This window comes from Enhydra lutris, unplaced genomic scaffold (genome assembly GCF_002288905.1).
Source record: "Enhydra lutris kenyoni isolate GAN:26980312 unplaced genomic scaffold, ASM228890v2 scaffoldscaffold11, whole genome shotgun sequence".
NCBI classification, from domain to species: Eukaryota; Metazoa; Chordata; class Mammalia; order Carnivora; family Mustelidae; genus Enhydra; species Enhydra lutris.
Window position 1 is genome coordinate 35,077,414 of NW_019154095.1, and position 19,761 is coordinate 35,097,174.

The window sequence follows — 19,761 nt, forward strand, 5'->3', positions numbered from 1 at the left end:
CTTTGCTATTCTTTGGCAAACTGGCTCTTTCCCTTCTTTGTCTCTGTTCTTGTTAAGGTATTTGTCTTTTCTTATTAAAGTATAAGTGCAAATTTTTTTACTTTGGCTTAACATTTGCCTTTCAAAACTTCCTATCTTTTGCCAGAAGTATAAAATTGTTTATGTATCTAACTGTCACTTTTTTTTGGGTGCGGGGAACTTTGAGGTTTTCTGTCATATGTTAAAAAAAATAGTGTGTATGGGGGATTGCTTCTCAACTGCAAGGCCCCTTATCTCAGCTAAAAACAAAATTTTTAAAGTTAAATAGGTAAGCAAGCAGAGGTATTTAAAACAGAGAAAATGACATAGCCATTGCTAAAATAGTACAGTATGTTTGTTATATATATAATATATATATAGAAGTATATAAAATCTATTTCTATAGAAATATATTTTACTTAGTATTCTAATCGAATAGTAGATTCTCATTGTGCTCTCTTGAATAGTATCTATTAGTAAAATGATAAATGTGCCTCAAAATGTAAAATGTGGAGTTTTTTAAAAAATAAATCGCTATTCCTGCTCAGTGGAGGATTGCTAAGGAGAGCGTTCTTAAAAGGAGAAAGTTTTTTGAAAATAATGACAATCACACATTCTTAGTCTTAAGAACTAAAAGCTCTTAATGAAATAATTTCTCTCTTTAAATTCTAAAAAGCTCTCTCCTTGCACGCAGTTTAAAGCTTCTAGCAGGAACTAAAATGGGAAAAGAGAGCTATTTTGGCCAGGATATAAAGTCTTCATTTTATGAGAAATCAATATGAATGTATTAGGACACAAAGAAAACATCTTCCCTACTATCTACATAAGACATTTTATTCCAAAATCTAGTAGTACATAGTTCATTAGTATAAAATAACTTTCAGAACATAAAAACAAGCCAACCAACCAATCAAAAAAAAAAAAAAAAAAAAAAAAAAAAAAAAAACACAACACAACTAACCTCCCAGTCCTCTAAAAACTAACTCAAAACAGGTTTCTCTTCTGTTTCTTTTTTTTTTTTTTTTTTTTTTTAAGGAAGTGGCTCTGTGTTGTTTTACCTATCTCCTTGCCAGTTTATATACAGATTATGAACACCTGTGTCTGAACAATGATTATTTCCTCTTTGTCCTTGGAAAAACTTGCCTGTAATTTCCCAATTTGACCCAAACAATCTGCTTGTAATGGAGCTTCTTGCCAGCTTTACAGTCATTACAGTTCCAGCAGCCTTCTGGCATTTCTATGCTCAGGCATTCCGGGTGGAAGGAAGCTGGACACGATTCACAGCAGAGCAATCTTCCACCTTGAAACAAATAAACAGTCTTAATAACTGAGAAAAGAGGAAAGAGAAAAAGAAAGAGGAAAGAGAAAGTTATCTTTTAAGTGCATTAACTTTGATTCAAATTGGGGGGAAATAAAGGGACTGAGTCAGGTCTATAGTGATGGATTAAAATAGAAAGCAAATGAACAGATTTAGCTATTTCCAGTCCTTTTCAGGGCTGCATGTCCAGAGACTCAAAGCTTCTGAGGAGGATGAAAAACATTACTGAGGTCTTTACCCCTCAGAAAGGTGGGCAGTTGAGGTATCAGTTTAGCAGGCAGCTAAAACTCTTAACAGATGACATAACAAGTGCATACAATCTTTAGACTGAATAGATTTGAGAGCAGATTTTCAAAGAAATATGTGGCAACTTACTTTCTTTTCTCCTTGGGAGCTAAGAAAGCAAGCAGTGGTCATCTTCATATTTTAATCCAGTACCACAGTTAACTGAATCCCTTTATAATAAAATTAGCAAGAATGAAGATAGCCAATAGGTTGACAGGTACTTTTTTCTTTCCCCATAAAAGAATGCAAAAAAGCAAAGGATTGTACTTTCTCAAATTGGTGATTACATTATCATTTCCCTTTCCAGTAAAAATAAAGTCAAACAAGCTATACAGCAGTGGTTTGCAACTTTTCATCACCAAGGATCCCCTTTCCCTTCCTCAGGGACTCATGTTTTTTTAATATTTTATCAAAAAAAAAAACAAACAAAAAAACAACAGCAGCAAAAAGTAAAAAAACCACAAAACCCAAAAAACAAAAAGCCAGCCCAAACAAACAAAAAAACCAGAATCAAAACCCCTGTTAAAGGTAACAATTTCTCCTGTTTTTATTAACCAAAGAAATATATAACTGCCAATCAGAGGTTCTGATCCCAATAGTAAAATTAGTCTTATCACATTAAGTTGTTCAAATCATAGCCAAATATAAAGAAACATATGCAGCCTTATTTTGCGCAAATGTGTGATTCTGTTAGATTTTCTGAAATATTAAACATAGTTCAAAAATTGTTTACATAACTTTTTCTGACTTCATATTGAGAACCACTGCTTTATAGCATAAAACTAAGTAAATGTCACTGTAGAATGAAGTACCACACTCAAGGAGATCCCTCTCCTAGCAAAATCCTTTCCTTTGAAATACACAAAATGATCTCTGGATTAAGACCAAAACAAGTGCAGCAAACAAAACAAAAGAATATTTTTAAGTGCAAAGAAATAAAAGAGATTTGGGGGAAGGTTAGCTATTTCTAACAGGTATTTCAACAAGTGACAGAGAAGGATGTTAACCACTGAAGATAAAATATAACATAGACATTTACAAAAAAAAAATTAATTCTATTGGAAAATCAGGTCCATAACCCATGAATATACTGAGATTTAAAATCTCATAAGCAAAAGGTTAAGAGCCCTCTACACAACTTTATGAAATCACAGCTCTAACCTTTTGAGGGTTTGCTATCAATTTTCCAGAAAATCTTTTCTTCCTGTAGACTTTCAAACGTCTAACTGATTAACAAAAAACAAAAAGAAAATCTATATACAATCAGGGATGAAATAAATTACTATATTTCCTCTGCTTAAAAGCTTCTGCTTTAATCATTGAGATTTTTTTCCCTTCGCAGTTTCAATATGGATTCATTGTTCCAATTCTCCAAGCTACAGATTAGCTGCCTGAATGCTCTTAGCCTAGGTAGGGAATTCTGTTAAATTTCAAGTAAATATGAGATAACTGATTTCTCCATCAGAAAGGAATGACCAGTAGGGAAAGCAGTCTTAGCAAACCGCTTTAGAGTACATGTGATTATTAGAGCTGATGTGGAAAAGTCAGCCTGGCCATTTTTTAACATAATGGAATAGTCCTTAATTAAAATTAAAACTTAAAAGTCTTGTTTCAGAGGAAATACAGACCCAGAATCGTCAATGAAAATCACCACGATTTTTAGACAAAAAATACACAAGAAAAATAGAAAAAATGAAAATATGAACAATCCACCTTAGTGCTATGCAAGAAAATTGCTTTAGGATGAAAGAAGTAAGACATGGTTCAAGCTAAGCAAAGAGAGGGCTCAAAATAATTTCAATTCATGTCAAGGTCAATACTGAGTACTGAAAACAACGTAAGAAACAATTGAATTAATCTAATTTTATAAAGGCGCCAGTAGGAAACAAGGCATTTCCCAAAATTAATGCCTCGGGTAGTCTAATTTTATTGCATTATGGAGTTAGTCAGACCGCTCTGTCCATCTCTGTTTTAGAAGTAGGTGGTATCACCAGTCAGGTGACATCCTCTGACTTCAACGGAAAAGAAACAAACAAGCAAGCAAGCAAGCCAATACTCTCTCCGAGCTACTTCTCCACAGGTTCTAGTCACACTGTTTAGTTAGTTGTATTTTCTTTTAGTCATGGGTTGCCATTTCAGATGTCTGACAAAGAAAAAAGACACATCAAGCAGGCAACACAATGAATGAAAAAAAATTTATTTCAAACATACCCAGTCTATTAGGTAGGTATTAATTTTTCTTTAAAGATTCTGAACCTGAACCCCAGATCATAAAGGGAATGTATACAGGTAAAGGCCTTCACCTTCGAGATAATTCATTTTACCCTCTGGGATAATAACTCCCTCAGTAATACAGTACTGTTAAATTACTTTTTCCCTGTGTTACAAGTAGGCTATGTAAAGCTAAATACAAGGAATGGGTTCCTTCTACAGGTTAAATTAACTGGGAGAATAGAAATATACATTTAGCTCTTGGTTCTCTGTAGATAAATTATCCATAAGCAATTCTTCAGTTGAACTGGGTCGCCTTTCAATACCCATTTGGGTCAATCTCCCCAGACTCCTAAGAGAAGGGCAACAAGTTTTCATAGCATCTTAATAAAAACATTTAAGAAACAAAAGGACAGCATAGACCCTAAAATCAAAATTTTAAGTATCAATTTCTTGGTCTCCCTCTCTTAATAACCTACCCTCGTTTTTTAGGTGGAAGTTCAGAACAATTTACGTCACGTCTATTCTTTTCTAACATGAATGGTAGTTCTACATCAGGCAGAAGAGAAAGAGCCTTTGGAATATCTTTCTATATATAAAGCAAAATCCTAGCTTTTCAATTTTAATAACCCACAGATATATGGAATGTGTGAGAATTTATTCAAGGAGAAGAGTAAGTAGGTAAGAATTTGTAATAATGGAATTATTTTAAGCCCTTTTTAATAATGTTGCAGCCATATGAAGACACAGTCACAACCACCAAGGTAGAATTTACCAAAAGCAACAGATGGTGTTTGACAGGCATACATTTCCCCCCTTCATTTAAAGAGAAAAAAAAAAAAAAAAAAAAAGGAAATGCAAAAATAAAAGAGATAAACTATTTTGATTATTACCTTTCTCACATTTCTTTTTGGAAGCTGACGAAGAAGGAATCATAGGTAATTTCATCAACTCTGCACGATTTGATTCATTCAGTAGGTAGTGGGACTTATAGGCATATGAACTGAACATGGGGTCTGAATGGTCCTGAACTATCAGCCCTATACGAAACAAACAGAAAGAGATGAGCTGCAATGAAACTACCCATGATTCCATGAGGGAAAAAAAATAAACCAACACCTATTACGTAGCTGTGCTAAAAGTTGGGGGTGGGGGAAAGAGAATATGAAGAAAAAGAAAGATCTGACGGAAGAGTGTTGCCAGAATTGTTTAAGGGAGTTTGAGCTACTCAGTGCCTTATCCCTTAAAAACCTACACACCCAGAAGAAAACTGCAAGTTAATTTGGAGATCTAAACTGCATCTGAAGTCATACTTAAAACCCCCTATGGAAGACAAAGCTACATTCCTTAATATTTACAAGTACTATGATGACAATCCAAAGAAATAAAATGACATATCACCTAATAGCAAATAAGAGTTATTTACATAACATGGTAGAGACACGGATCCACCTTCAACGTATCAAGTAATACCAAAAGGCAGAATTGAGTCTCTCCTGTTCTCTAGTCCTATCTTGAGATAATCTCAAATAAATTCTAGCTTTCTCTGCCAGATAATGAAGCTGTTCTCTATCAGCATGATACATGATTCTAAAGGAGCCACAATTTGTTGAACTTCACTAAGGTAACGCAAACCATTTACACTTTTTCCCTGCCATGATATAAAGTGATAACCAACCCAAGGGTTTATTAAGACAGTTCTTCTGATCTATCAATCCAGCTATCCTATTTGGAGGGAAATAGAAGATCTGCTCTAACCCACTTGTGACACCCACTTCTCCTCTCCCTCCCATCCACTTACCCTTTGCTGAGTTCATTACAGGCCACTCCTAAACCTAGGGAAGTGAGACCAGGGAACATTTCTGTTTCGTGATTAGACAGTTTACAGTGATCTGGACTTCACAATACAGATCATGACAGCAGTTTTATAGAGATCATTTTGAGAAGAGGTAAGAGTTTTGTTTTTCAAGGGGTTACCATTTACTTTTTGCCATGGGTGCTACCCTACACCGAGAAAGATTTAAGAAACATCTCCGACCTGGAGGACAGAATGGAACTTAAAATTGCTAACTGGTAATAGCACAAAAGTCTTCTAAAAAAGGTTATATAATGTCAAATGAATTTTATGCATTTAATAGAGAGAAGCAGTGTAGTGTAAAAAACAGTGGGACTGAAATGAGAAAGATAGGGTGCAAATGTTAGTCCCTCTATTTAAACTTCTGTGACCTTCAGGTAAATGATGTAATCTGTGCTTCAGTGTTCTCATCCACATAAAATGGGGAAATAACTCCTTAAGGCAACTGTGACAGTTCAGTCGGATTGCATATCCAGTAGAGTTCGATTTACAGATACCAGAAAATTGTTAGTATTTATTAAAATGAAAAGAAAGCCCTAATCTACCTTCTCCATTATAAATTACTATTACAAAGAAAGGGAGAGAATGTTAAGTAACTTGATTTTACAACACCCACCACTACCACCATCCCCCACCTGCCCAGATTGGAAAGAATCCCTAAAGGATGTATGTACACTACACTGAAATATGACTGAACATTCTTCTATGGCACCATGAGGGTCAGGGAAGGAGCAATGTTCCTCTGAACCTTGAAACATTTCTAAAAACATTTCTAGATATTTATTCAGTCCTTAAGAATTAGCTGAACGATTTTAAACAACCAATAACCATGAACTAAGAAAAATCCTTTGTGAGGAGGGCAAAACTCCACATAAGGCAAGAAACAAAAGCAAAACAAAGTTTTCTAATACCAAAACATACACAATTAAAGCCTCCTTTTATATGTGTGGATTTAGTACAATCAGGTCTCTTTTTTTTTTAAGGAGACCTCTGTAAAAACTGACGAGAGAGGGCGCCTGGGTGGCTCAGTGGGTTGGGCCGCTGCCTTCGGCTCGGGTCGTGATCCCGAGGTCCTGGGATCGAGTCCCGCGTCGGGCTCTCTGCTCAGCGGGAAGCCTGCTTCCCTTCCTCTCTCTCTGCCTGCCTCTCTGCCTACTTGTGATCTCTGTCTGTCAAATAAATAAATAAAAATTAAAAAAAAAAAAAACTGACGAGAGAATACATATTATTTACTTGTAAAAACTGTTGACTTAGCCTTCTCAAATCCCAACATCTGATCTATTTAGAATAAATTTCTATAAACTGCTGGAAAGGAAAATGAAAGTTTCTCTTTACTGTACAAAGTTTCAGTTAAAATATTTGAGAATTAAATAATCTTGATTACATAGGCATTTAAATATAGTATATCTTTCAGATATCTGTCAAATTGGTAAGATACAAATACAGATCCTGTAAAACATGAGTTTTCCCCTCATTTGCATTACTTCAAGCTTTTAATCATGGCATTTAAGCTAAATTTATAATGGTTAGTCTCTACAAAACTAGGCTCCTTGACAAAGGGCCATTTTTCTGCCTATCTTTAATTGAAAATACCGGTTTTAAATGTTTCTCAATTGTTGAATGAAAAGAAAGAAGTTCATATACTGATGGTACTTGATTCAGAACATACTCCAAGTAAGCCAACATGATAATTATAAAGTTGACACTTAAAATGTTGGCTCAGGGGTGCCTAGGTAGCCCAGTCAGTTAAGTGGCTGCCCTGGGATCGAGCCCCACATCTGGCTCCCTGCTTGGAGAGCCTGCTTCTCCCTCTGCCTCCCCACCCCTCTGCTCATGCGCACTCTCCCTCACTCTCTTGCTGTTGCTCTCTCTCAAATATATAAATTTAATAAAATAAAATGTTGGCTCAGTTACACACTCTCTAGCATGAGCCCCAGTAAAAGCAAGTAATATTAAGTGCCCAGCAACAAAGAATAAAACGTTTACAAGGCGATAACAGACTTCATGTTATCACTGACACTCATCTGTGTAAAGTCTCTAAAGCTAGCCATTCAGTTGATAACTCACTATTTCCAAACTACCATTACTTTCTTGGGCATGGGGAGACCGTAAAGACATCAGGGGTGACTTTTTATTTCTTTGGATGATTTTGAATCCTTTCTGCCACCTATTATAATGTGGCACAAAACATTTCAGACCTACTCCTCCAGGTAACAGCCAGGTTTCAGAGCAGAATACAGCTGTTCTGGCTCTGCTAAAGAAAGACACAATGTTCCCTCTCTAATGGGAGACAGCCCCAAGTGCTCACCACAAACTCTGGCAAACTGAAGGCTGTACATACAATGGACTCAGCTGGCTGCCAGAAGGGCTGCCACTTACTTAATCTTTTACTACCAACCTCCTCTGGCTATTTTTTTTTTTTTTTAAACAAAAGACACAAAACCAAAACAACTCAAGATCTGTCACACTACCTAAATTCTATTTTAAAATACTTTAGAGTACTTTCACCAAATTAAAAGAACTATCGCCTAAAGCCAAAAAACAAACAAAACCAAATAAAACCAAAACCAAACCAAACACCTCATCTTCAGTTTAGTCTAAATATAATTTAATAAGCTTGATACACCTTGAAGTCCTTTCAATTATTTCACCACTAGGGTACGTTCAGAAAACGTGGCACTTTTTATTTAAAAAAACAAACAACCAAAACCAAAAACAAACCAAACTGCATTAGGGGATATTCATTAATTTCTAAAATGTTTAATAAATACTAGAAGTTGTTTTATTATAATACAGCTGAGATACTCTGTAAAACTGAATATTCTGTAATATATTCAACTAAAGAAATTCTATTTTATATTTTTCACAAACTCAAGTTCACTGACCCCCTCAAGGACACAATATTGCTCTTACTTGGTCAGTCTCTTGGCATACTTAAATATCAACAGGTGGCAAGTAAGAAAGCTTGTGTTGCTGGCTCTTAGCTACCACTGCCACATATGCTGTCTTGGCTGTATCCCATCAGGCCTTCCTCAATGCCAGACCAAAATATGATAAAATACAACATAAACAATTAAAAAATAAATGTGCTCCTCTTGCCTTCCAAGTGAAATCTCAATCAGGCAAAAACTCTGGATTAAAGAATATGACATGGAAAGAGTCTACTTTGAATAGAATTGTTTGCAGAAGGGAATAGATTAATCTTTTGATGCTCCATACAGAAACACTAAGAGCTTATCTGTAATTCTAAATTATTCAAAAAATGCAGACATTAGTTTAGAGAAGAATTAATGTTCTAACAATTTGAATGTTTAATGTTACAAAAGGGACTACTGAAAAGTGTTACTCTCTCAGGGATATTACTGAAAGTCTAGTTTGATGGAGAAATATGCCAATGAACTCAAAGAAAGAAGGGGAAAGGACTGACACTCACCTCTCGCACAAACGAAACAAAAGCCTACATTTATGGCAGAGGAAGAACTGCTGCTCCGTTTGGAATGATTACTACAGATGAGCACGCAGGAAGACACAAATACGCTGCCAGCAGCAATGCAAGCATCTCCAGAGTGATAGGCTACTGGACATCTCAAACACCGCATCATGCGACCTGTTTAAAGACAAACCAGAAAAAAACAAAATCTACATAATTAGGAATCAGCTGGCTATAAATTAGCTTTTTGGATTTGGGCTCTTTTGGGTTCTGTGTGATGATGCTGTTATGGTAAGATAATATTTTTCTCCACACATGTGGTTCTGTTATTCCTACGCAGGACCCTAAACGCAGGACCCATTGAGAGATCACTCAAAGAAAAACTTGTTTGCTCCAGGGCTGGAGAGATGGTGGTCTCAGTATCACCTGTGAAAGAAATTTTCAAGGGTAACTTTGAATGTATGGAATTTTCTTCTCATGATCTGAATTAGAACCTAATCTCTACTTACCGTGCTATTATGGCTGAGTGGTTATATCTACAGATGCAGAGATGGATAATTACCTAATACTCTTTAAAATGATGTGCTTATTATTAGCTACTGCACTTGAAAAAAAACCTTAGTCCCCCTTTTTAACTCTGTTTTACCTTTACTTGCTTTGTAGATATCTTTCTCCATGGAACAGGCAGAGCAGCAGTGCTGAGGACAGCGGAACCCTTTTGATTCGAAGATGGCAGTGGGGAATTTGCGGACACAGGCTTCATGATAAAATTTCCCACAAGCGCCAACAGAACAACGCTTCACATCTGTACCAGACACTTTACATGAAAAACAAGGGTGCTGTCCTGAAAAATTGGTTGAGAAAACACAGATTAAATAAAGCGTATTCTTTTTAAATAGAAGCAGCAAATGACATCAAAGAGCTACTCCCCAAAGAGACGGTACTATTATGTGTAAGAATTTCACATACAAAAAAAAGGTATTGAAAAATAAGTCGCTAAATTAAAAGGTTATTTATTTTAATTCATTTTTAAATTTTAGTTAATTTACAGTGCAGTACTGGTTTCTGGAGAATTCGGTGATTCATCATTTACATGCAACACCCAGTGCTCATTATAAAAAGTGCCCTCTTTAATACCCATCACCCATCTAGCCTATTCCCCACCACCTCTCTCCATCACCCAGCAGTTTATTCTCTATAGTTAAGAGTCATTTATGGCCTGTTTCCCTCTCTCTTTTTAGTTCTCCCCTTCCCATATGTTTATGTTTTCTTACTTAAATTCCTCACGAGTGACAGTAGTTGTCTTTCTCTGACTTATTTCACGTACCATAATACCCTCTACCTCCATCCACATCCTTGCAAATGGCCAGATTTCATTCTTTTTGATGGCTGAATAATATTCCATTACACACACACACACACACACACACACACACACACACACACACACACATCTTCTTTATCCACTCATCAGTTGATGGACATTTGGGCTCTCTCCATAGTTGGGCTATTGTTGAAAATGCTGCTGTACACACTGGGTGCACGTATCCCTTCAAATCTGTATTTTTGTATCCTTTGGGTAAATACCTAGTAGTACAATTGTTGGATCATAGGGTGGTTCTAGTTTTAACTTTGTTAGGAACCTCCAAACTGTTCTCCAGAGTGGCTGCACCAGTTTGCATCCTAACAAGAGGGTTACCCTTTCTCTGCATCCTTGCCAACATCTGTTGTGTCTTGTGTTATTAATTTCAGCCAGGTGGTATCTCATAGTGGTTTTGATTTGTATTTCCCTGATGATGAGTGATGTTGAACATCTTTTCATGTGTCTGTTAGCCATCTGGATGTATTCTTTGGAAAAGTGTCTATTCATGTCTTCTGCCCATTTATTAAATGGATTATTTGTTTTGGGTGTGAGTTTGAGAAGTTCTTTATAGATTTTGGATATTAACCTTCTATCAGCTATATCATTTGAAAATATCTTCTCCTATTTAATAATAGGCTGCTTTTTAGTTTTGTTGATTGTTTCCTTCACTGTGCAAAAGATCTTTATCTTGATAAAGTCCCAATAGCTCATTTTTGCTTTTGTTTCCCTTGCCTATGGCAACATGTCCAATAAGAAGTCGCTAAGGCTGTGTTCAAAGAGGTTTCTACCTGTGTTTTCCTTTAGGATTTCTATGGTTTCCTGTCTCACACTTAAGTCTTTCATCAATTTTGAATTTATTTTTGTGTATGATGTATGAAGCGGTCCAGTTTCATTCTTTTGCATGTGGCTGTCCAGTCTGCCCAACATCATTTGTTGAAGAGACTGTCTTTTTTCTATTGGATACTCTTAACTGCTTTGTTGAAGATTAGTTGACCATACAGTTTGTGGGTCCATGTCTGGGTTCTCTGTTCTGCCCACTGATCTATGTGTCTGTTTTTGTGCCAGTACCATACTGTTCTGATGACCACAGCTTTGTAATATAGCTTGAAGTCCAGAATTGTGAGGCTTTCAGGATTGCTTTGGCTATTTGGGTCTTTTGTGGTTCCACACAAATTTTAGGACTGCTTGTTCCAGCACTGAGAAAAATCCTGGTGGTATTCTGACAGGGATTGCATTAAATGTATAGATTGTTTTCGGTGGTACAGAAATTTTAACAATGTTTTTTCTTTCAATCCATGAGCATGGAATGCTTCAAGGGTTATTTAATAAATTTGGCTAGAATAATTGATTTGCTATAATAACTGATCTGCTAGAATAACTGTTCATCAATTTGGAGATAGGCACTAAAAAAAAAAATTATATCTTCACTTCTCACTCGATAATAAAATTAATCCATAGAAAACCCAGAACAGAATTTTTCAAGGTATGGGAGGTGAGAATGGGAAGGTCTTCCCAACTAAGAATAAGTAAAAGAAATTACCAAAGACAAGACAGATTCCATTAGTCACTTATAATTTCCATATGTAAAAAAAGACATAAAACGAAAACTCATAATCCTAATATAAAACAGAAAATCACAACTGCACATCTTATTCAAACTGTAGTAAATCAAGAACAAAGAGAACAAAGAAAAATAAAATTTATTTATTAAAACAAATATTAATAATACCCACAGAAAAGACAATGAATGACCTTCTAAGAAGCAACAATAAGACTGAGAGCTGATAGCAAGGGAAAAATGGAAGTCAGAAAACAATGGGACATTATCTCTAAAGGGCTGAAAGAAAACTGTTACTAAGCCAGCATTTTATATCCAGTAAAAGCACTCTTCAAGAATGAAGTGAAATTAATATACATTGGGAAGGATTAAAAAACCCAACAATTGTTTTTTTGAAAAAGATTAATAAAACTGATATCTCTGGCAAGAGTGACTAATAAAGGGAGAAAAGGAACCAATATTAACAATATGAGAAATGGTACATCACTACAAATCCTACAACTATTAAAAAAACAAAAGGATATCACTAAATTTTTATCAATAAATTTGAAAATTTACATGAACGGACAGATTCTTAAAAATGCATAATTACCAACACCCATGAATAGTTTTATAAATTATTTAAAAATTGAACCTATAATTAAAAGCCTTCCTACAAAGAAAACTTTAAGCTCAGAAGGTTCTACAATCTGCCAAACATTCAAAGCTAGAAATAATGTCAATTAGAATAGAACAGGTAAAAAAAAGAAGAAACAGGGCAGATGTGGAAAAATACATCACATACGGAGAAAATATATGCAACAAATAAGCAAAGGTAACTGAACAAGATTTATACAGAACTATGAATCAATATAGAAACAGAACAGCCTAATAAAAAAGTGGGCAGGAGTGCCTCGCTGGCTCAGACAGTATAGCATGTGACTCTTGATCTTGGGTGGTGAGTTCAAGCCCCACATTGAGCCAGAGGGCTTACTTAAAAATGACTGACTGACTGAATAAATAAATAAATAAATAAAGTGGGCAGAATATGAAGAGGCAGTTTACAGAAAGCAGAAAGACAAACAGCCAATAAACATGTGAAAAAAAAAACCCTCAACTTCACTAGTAATCAGATAAATGTTAATTAAACCCAAGTAACATTTTAAAAATTCATCAAACAAGGAAAAAGTGTTTGATGATACAAACTGTGGATGGAGTACAGGAAACGGTGCTCTGATATATTGCTAGTAGGAGTTCAGGTTGGAAGGAACTACCTTATAAGGCTACAGGGCAGTATCCCTGTATCAATTGTACATTCACTTTCTGTGACCTAGAAGTTCTGTTTTTGCTGTCTATGTCGGGGAAGACTTGTACATGTAAAAGCAAGTTGACTGAAGCACTGTTTGTAAGTGCAAAGAACTGAAAGCAACTCGAATGTCCTTCAATAGGAGAATAGTAATATATGCATAGAACTGTAATATATGCATACTATGGAACACTATGTAGTAAATTAAATAGAACATATTTGTATTGACATAAAAAGAGCTCCAAGATAGTGAAAAAAGCAAGCTGCAGAACGATTAATACATTTTTGTTACCATACACACAAAAATGTTACATAAGTGTGTGTAGGTGTGTGTGGGTGTACACACACCTGCTTGAACTATAATTATAACATTTTCTTAAGATGGTATTTATATACTATTTGTCTAATTAGAAATAAATTTAAAATACTAACAAATGCAAGGAACATCTTTACTACCACAATACACAAATAGACAAACCATGAACCGATCATCCACTAGAGACTCAATAAAGATACAGAAAAAAATGTTTAGTTGTAAACAAAGAACTGCAAATTGTAACATTTTTGTTATTTCTTTTGTTACTCTTTGAAGGTAATTGTCTTTTCTGTGGGTAATTTTCTGCCTCTTTTATTAGGATAGGAGTTTTCACTGTGTGTCCATTTTACGTACAGAATTTTAAGTGATTATTTACTGGCTATTTGGATATCATCTTTTGGAAAGTGTTCAAGTCTTTTGCCCATTTTTCTTATAATGCTATAAAAAATCTGAAAAAAATGGAATAGTTTTTTTCTATTAATGAAATAGTTTTATGTTTTGATTTTTTTACAGAAAGATTTTATTTTGGAAGTACCTGACCTTTACAAATTGACTGAATTATAAAAATTCTTTAAAGGGGCACCTGGGTGGCTCAGACAGTTAAGAATCTGCCTTTGGCTCAGGTAATGATCTGGAGTCTCTGGATAGAGCTTCATATCGGGAGTCTGCTTCTCCCTCTGCTCCTCACCCTGCTCTTGTGCTCTAACAAATAAATAAATAAAATCTTAAAAAAAAAAAAATTCTTTTAAGTTAGTACTTACAATTTTGATGTTCAAATATGTATCTTTTATACTGGCTTTATTGTAAATAAAGTATGGTAAGGTTTTTTTGGTTGTTATCTTGTTACAAATCTATAATTTCAAATTTATATTAACATGTATGTATATATGAAAGTGATAGTATTATTTTTAAAATAACTTTGAGAAATTTAAAAAATTTTAAAGGTTAAACTTTGCCAAAATGATTAAATTGCCCTATGTAAAGAAAAAAAAAGGCTTTTATTTACATAATGATCAAAATAGGTCTAATATAAACAAAAACTGTTATAACCCATGACACTGTTATACTAATAGCTGAACTATCAAACCCCTTTAAGACTTAAGTTTAGAGCCCTAGGATATGAGTGCTTCTAATATCCTCCCTTCTCAGTAGGACAGGGTCTTCATTTATAATAATTAATAAGTAAACTTGATTATTATACATTTATTCACAAGGTCAAATGAAAGTGCTTTCTTTCCAGAAATCACATTTGTCTTAAACAATAATAAGTAATAGTATAAGGGGCTCCTGGGTGGTTCAGTGGGTTAAAGCCTCTGCCTTCGGCTCAGGTCATGATCTCAGGGTCCTGGGATCGAGCCCCACATCGGGCTCTCTGCTCAGCAGGGAGCCTGCTTCCTCCTCTCTCTCTGCCTGCCTCTCTGCCTACTTGTGATCTCTGTCTGTCAAATAAATAAATAAATAAATAAATCTTTAAAAAAAAAAGTAATAGTATAAGAACTTACTAGGTATGTATCCTATAATATTTTCTACATGCAAAGGATCTGTCTTTTGATAAACAGAAGAAAACTTTCTAAATGATCTTAAACGATGGTTTGAAACTTTTACTCCTAATCTGTTAGAAAGATAACAAATTAGTATCAAAGTAATTTTCATGTAATAATAAATAAATCGAAAGCAATTTTTTAAGTTTATTTATTTCAGAGAGAAAGTGTGTGTGTGTGTGTGTGTGTGTGTGTGTGTGTGTGTGTGTGTGTGTATGAGAGAGAGAGAGAGAGCATGCAAGGGGAAGGGCAGGAAGGAAGGAAAGTGAAAGAATCTCAAGCAGACTTTGAGCTGAGTGTGAAGCCCTACGTGGGTCTCAATCCCACAACAGTGAGACCATGACCTGAGCCAAAACCAAGAGTGGGATGCTCAACTGACTGAGCCACCCAAGCATCCCCAAAAGCAATTTTTAAAAAACTAAAAAATAATTGTCTTTCAAATTGTTGTTTAAAATGTACAATATAAAATTTAACATTTTAACCATTTCTGAATGTACAGTTCCATGAATTAAATACTCACTATTTTGCAACCATCACCACTATCTATCTCCAGGATTTTTTCATCATTCCATCCTGAATTTCTATACCCATTTAAACAATAACTCTCCATTTCTCTCTGGTTAAAACTAATTAAAAAAAAATAAAAATCAAACTCCAAACAAACAAACAAAACAAAACAATAACAAAAACACAGCCTTGGTAAAAACTGCTCTACTTTCTATCTCTATAAATTTTACTACTCTAGGTATCTCATATAAGTGCAATCAAATAATATTTGTCCTTTGTGACTACCTTATTTTATCCACAGTCATCTCCTCGAGGCTCATCCATGTTATACCATGTATTAGAATTTCATTTTAAAAAACATCCTACAGCATGTACACACCACATTTTATCTATCCATTCATTCATCAGTGGACACTTGGATCATTTCCACCCTTTGGCTATTATGAATAATGCTGCAGTGAATATGGGTGTACAAATATCTGTTTGAGTCTCTACTTTCTGTTCTTTTGGGTACACACCCAGAAGTGGAATTGTTGAATCATACAGTAAATCTATGTTTTAATTTTTTGAGGAACTGCCAAACTCTTTTCCACAGAGGTTGTACCATGTTACTTTCCTGCTGACAGCATACAAAAATTCCAATTTCTCCATATCCTGACCAACACTTCTTCTTCTTCTTCTTTTTTTTTTTAAATAATAGCCATTGCAGTGGCATCTCAGGTGATTTTAATTTGCATCTCCCTGATTACTAATGGTACTGAACATTTTTTCATGTGTTTATTGACCAATTTGTAGATCTTCCTTGAAGAAGTGTCTATCCAAGTCCTTTGCCCAATTGGGTTGTTTGGTTTTTTGTTGCTGAATCGTTAGTTCCTTACACATTCTGGACATTAATCCCTTTTCAGACATGGAATTTGCCAATACTTTCTCCCATTTTATGGGCTGCTTTTTCAGTTTGTTCATGGTGTTCAAAATTTTTAATTTTGATAAAGCCCAATTTGTTTATTTTTTTGTTTTGTTGCCCATGCCTTTGGTGTTGTATCTAGAAAATCAATGTCAAAACCAATGTTATGAAGTTTTTCCCATATGTTTTCTTCTAAGATTTTTATAGTTTTAGCTCATATGTTTTGGTCTTTGATCCATTTGAATTAGTTTTTATACACTGTTGTTAGGTAAAGTTTCAACTTCATTCTTTTGCATGTAGATACCCAGTTTTCCCAGCACCATTTGTTGAAAAGACTGTCCTTTCCCACTGAATGGTCTTTGCACCCTTGTCAAAAAATCATTTGACCAAATGTGTGAATGTTTACTTCTGGGATCCTTATTCTATTCCACTGGTTTATAATTCCGTCTTCATGCCAATACCACATTATTTTAATTACTGTAGCTTTGTAGTAAATTTTTATTTTTCAAATTAAAAAAAATTATTATTGTCATTATTTTTGCTTTGTAGCAAATTTTTAAATCAGAAAGTAAGTCTTCCAACTTTGCTCTATGTATTGTTTTTAAAAAAATTTCTCTTTTAAACTTTCTAATAGATGTGTGCCAAAGTAGATTATATCTAGACTTTGTTGGCACAATTCTGCTCTGCTGAGTTCTAGAGTTAGGAGAAAAGCCCTCAGAGTATTCTAATACCACAAAATATGGTCCTTCCTATCAGGAGTTTATAAGAGAGATTGCAACTTAAGTGCTTAAAGGGGCCAGGCAGATTACCTAAGTGACTGGAGCGATAGGATTTTAGAAAAAGGAATGATAGAGAATGTGGGGAACCAGGAATATGTGCCTGATTCTTGTTCACACACTGAAAACACATTTTGAAGGCCAAATAAAAGAATGTGCAGCTAATCTGACCCTGAGGCTGCCAGTCGGCAAACTGTTCAAAAATTTTACTGCAGAGTCTAAATGTAATAAATAATATTTTATATGGGGGAAAATACACGTTATATGCTCAAAACAGGTTTTATAGCTTAATTTGTCCATGTTTATGTACGTATGTATCTGTGTTAGGATATATGACATATGAAATATAACCTTCACCCTACTTAGTCAAGTCAGTAGAAGGCAATAATAAAGTGTAAAGAATCTGGGGTTAAGCTACTTCCCCGGCTTAAATCTCAGTTTCATTATACGTTGCCTTTTGACTGTGGGTAAAGTGTTAAACTTTCTCCACAAATTGTTTTGATCAGCAGTAGTCTGTATGAGGTGGGAGATAAGAAAAAATGGTGAATCCAAAACCCCCAGTGTCCAAAAAACAACTTCCAATAGTTCCACCTTTCCAATAAAAATATAGGAACCCTGGTTATAGATTGTGTTTGACGCTTATTCCAGTCTTTAATATTAAAGTCAAGGGACTTTAACCCAATCTATTTAACACAAAACTCACAAACCCATCTAAAAAATAATTCAATCTACATATTTTGCATAGTTGTTTTGATACAAATCCACCTCAATGATTTGATAGATTCACGATAAAAGCACTGGTAAGAGGGAATTTGACAGTAATATTGCTAACCACTCTTTGGATTTTAGGAATCTCAATCTCTGAATGGTCTTAATTTGTTGAAATATCTGTGGGAGTGGGGGATGAGAGCTACATAACAGTGGTAAGAGAACTAGATGTCATGGGGGATGCTGGCATGGCACATTCCTTCCTACCTGTCTTTTCGTATTGATCAAACTAAGTAAACTTACCGGTTTTACATTCCACACACATGAACTTTCCATCAGGGAGTGATGCCAATCCCAGGCACTCCAGGTGAAAGTGTTTGCAGCACTCTCCCTCACAGGGGATCAGAGAGTCACCAGAGCTTTCACAGATCTGCAATATGGCAAAAAGCAGTAGTTCTCAAACTTTAGCAGGTATCAGAATCACTTGCAGGGTCTGTTAAGACTCAGACTACTGGGTCCCTCTCCCAGTTTCTGATTCAGCAGATCTACAGTGGGGCCCAAGAATTTGCATTTCTTTTTTTTTTTTTTTAAAGATTTTATTTATTTATTTGACAGGCAGAGATTACAAGTAGGCAGAGAAGCAGGCAGAGAGAGAGAGGAGGAAGCAGGCTCCCTGCTGAGCAGAGAGCCCGATGTGGGGCTCGATCCCAGGACCCTGAGATCATGACCTGAGCCGAAGGCAGTGGCTTAACCCACTGAGCCACCCAGGCGCCCAAGAATTTGCATTTCTATCAAGTATCCTGACAATGCTGATGCTACTGGTCCTTGGTCCTCACTTTAAGAACCACTGAAGTTAATTTTTTTTTAAAGTTTTAATTTTAATTCCACTTAGTTAACACAATGCTATATTGGTTTCAGGTGTATAATATAGTGATTCAACAGTTCCATACATCATCCAGTGCTCATGATGACAAAAATAATAAAAATATAGGAAGACGCCTATATTTAATACATTAAAAAAAAAAAAAAAGAACCACTGAATTAGATAACTATTTCCAGACCCAATATGGTATAAAGTTTAAAAGGCATACTTGATCTTTCATGATTCCTTCTTTGAAATCTGCACTACTTGAACCTTTCTTCACAGGGCAAAGCAGTGTTTTTCAAAAAGGGCAAATATACATCACAAGAGGTAATACCAACTTAAATTTAGGAAAATGTTTTTTAAAATAAATCATCTGCCAGTTACTTTTTTGGTAAGTAAGCTCTAGACCCAACATGGGGCTTGAACTCACAAACCCAAGGATCAAGAGTTGCGTGTTCTACCGACTGAGCCAGCCAGATATCCCCCATTTACCTCTAATTGATAACTGAGTATCACAATGAAGATTGGCACTTGTGTGGGCAGAAAAGAGCCAGAAATGGCTTTTACCTATAGCTTTAAAGTAATGTAATTTAGAAAGATACTACTCTCTCCAGCTGAAGGATAAGTATATTACTGGCAGACTGTTAACAGCAATTATTTCAAGCTATCCGTCGCTGGCCTACCTGACACACAGTGTCCTTCTTACTGACTCCAACGCCTCTTCTTGACAAACTTGAATCCACGGACTGCACATCAGAAACATCTGCATCTGCAGTAGCGGAAGGGCTATCTACTTGCTTTCCAAAGCCTACCTACATGGA

At 35.3% G+C, this 19,761-nt stretch overlaps 1 protein-coding gene across 3 annotated transcripts in view; it reads right to left on the reverse strand.

Annotated features, from left to right (window-relative positions):
* LOC111144613 (nuclear receptor binding SET domain protein 3) overlaps window positions 1-19,761 on the reverse strand; it is a 119,889-nt gene that overhangs the window by 19,281 nt on the left and 80,847 nt on the right. For 2 of the 3 annotated variants that reach the window (XM_022498998.1, XM_022498997.1), the window contains exons 11-16: window positions 19,624-19,752; window positions 18,379-18,505; window positions 9,764-9,961; window positions 9,121-9,294; window positions 4,726-4,872; window positions 1,162-1,318 (exon numbers count right to left, since the gene is read on the reverse strand). In XM_022498998.1, the coding sequence (XP_022354706.1) occupies window positions 1,162-1,318; window positions 4,726-4,872; window positions 9,121-9,294; window positions 9,764-9,961; window positions 18,379-18,505; window positions 19,624-19,752 (932 nt within the window). The remainder of the gene's footprint in view (window positions 1-1,161; window positions 1,319-4,725; window positions 4,873-9,120; window positions 9,295-9,763; window positions 9,962-18,378; window positions 18,506-19,623; window positions 19,753-19,761) is intronic. The other variant, XM_022498999.1, reaches the window with a different exon arrangement.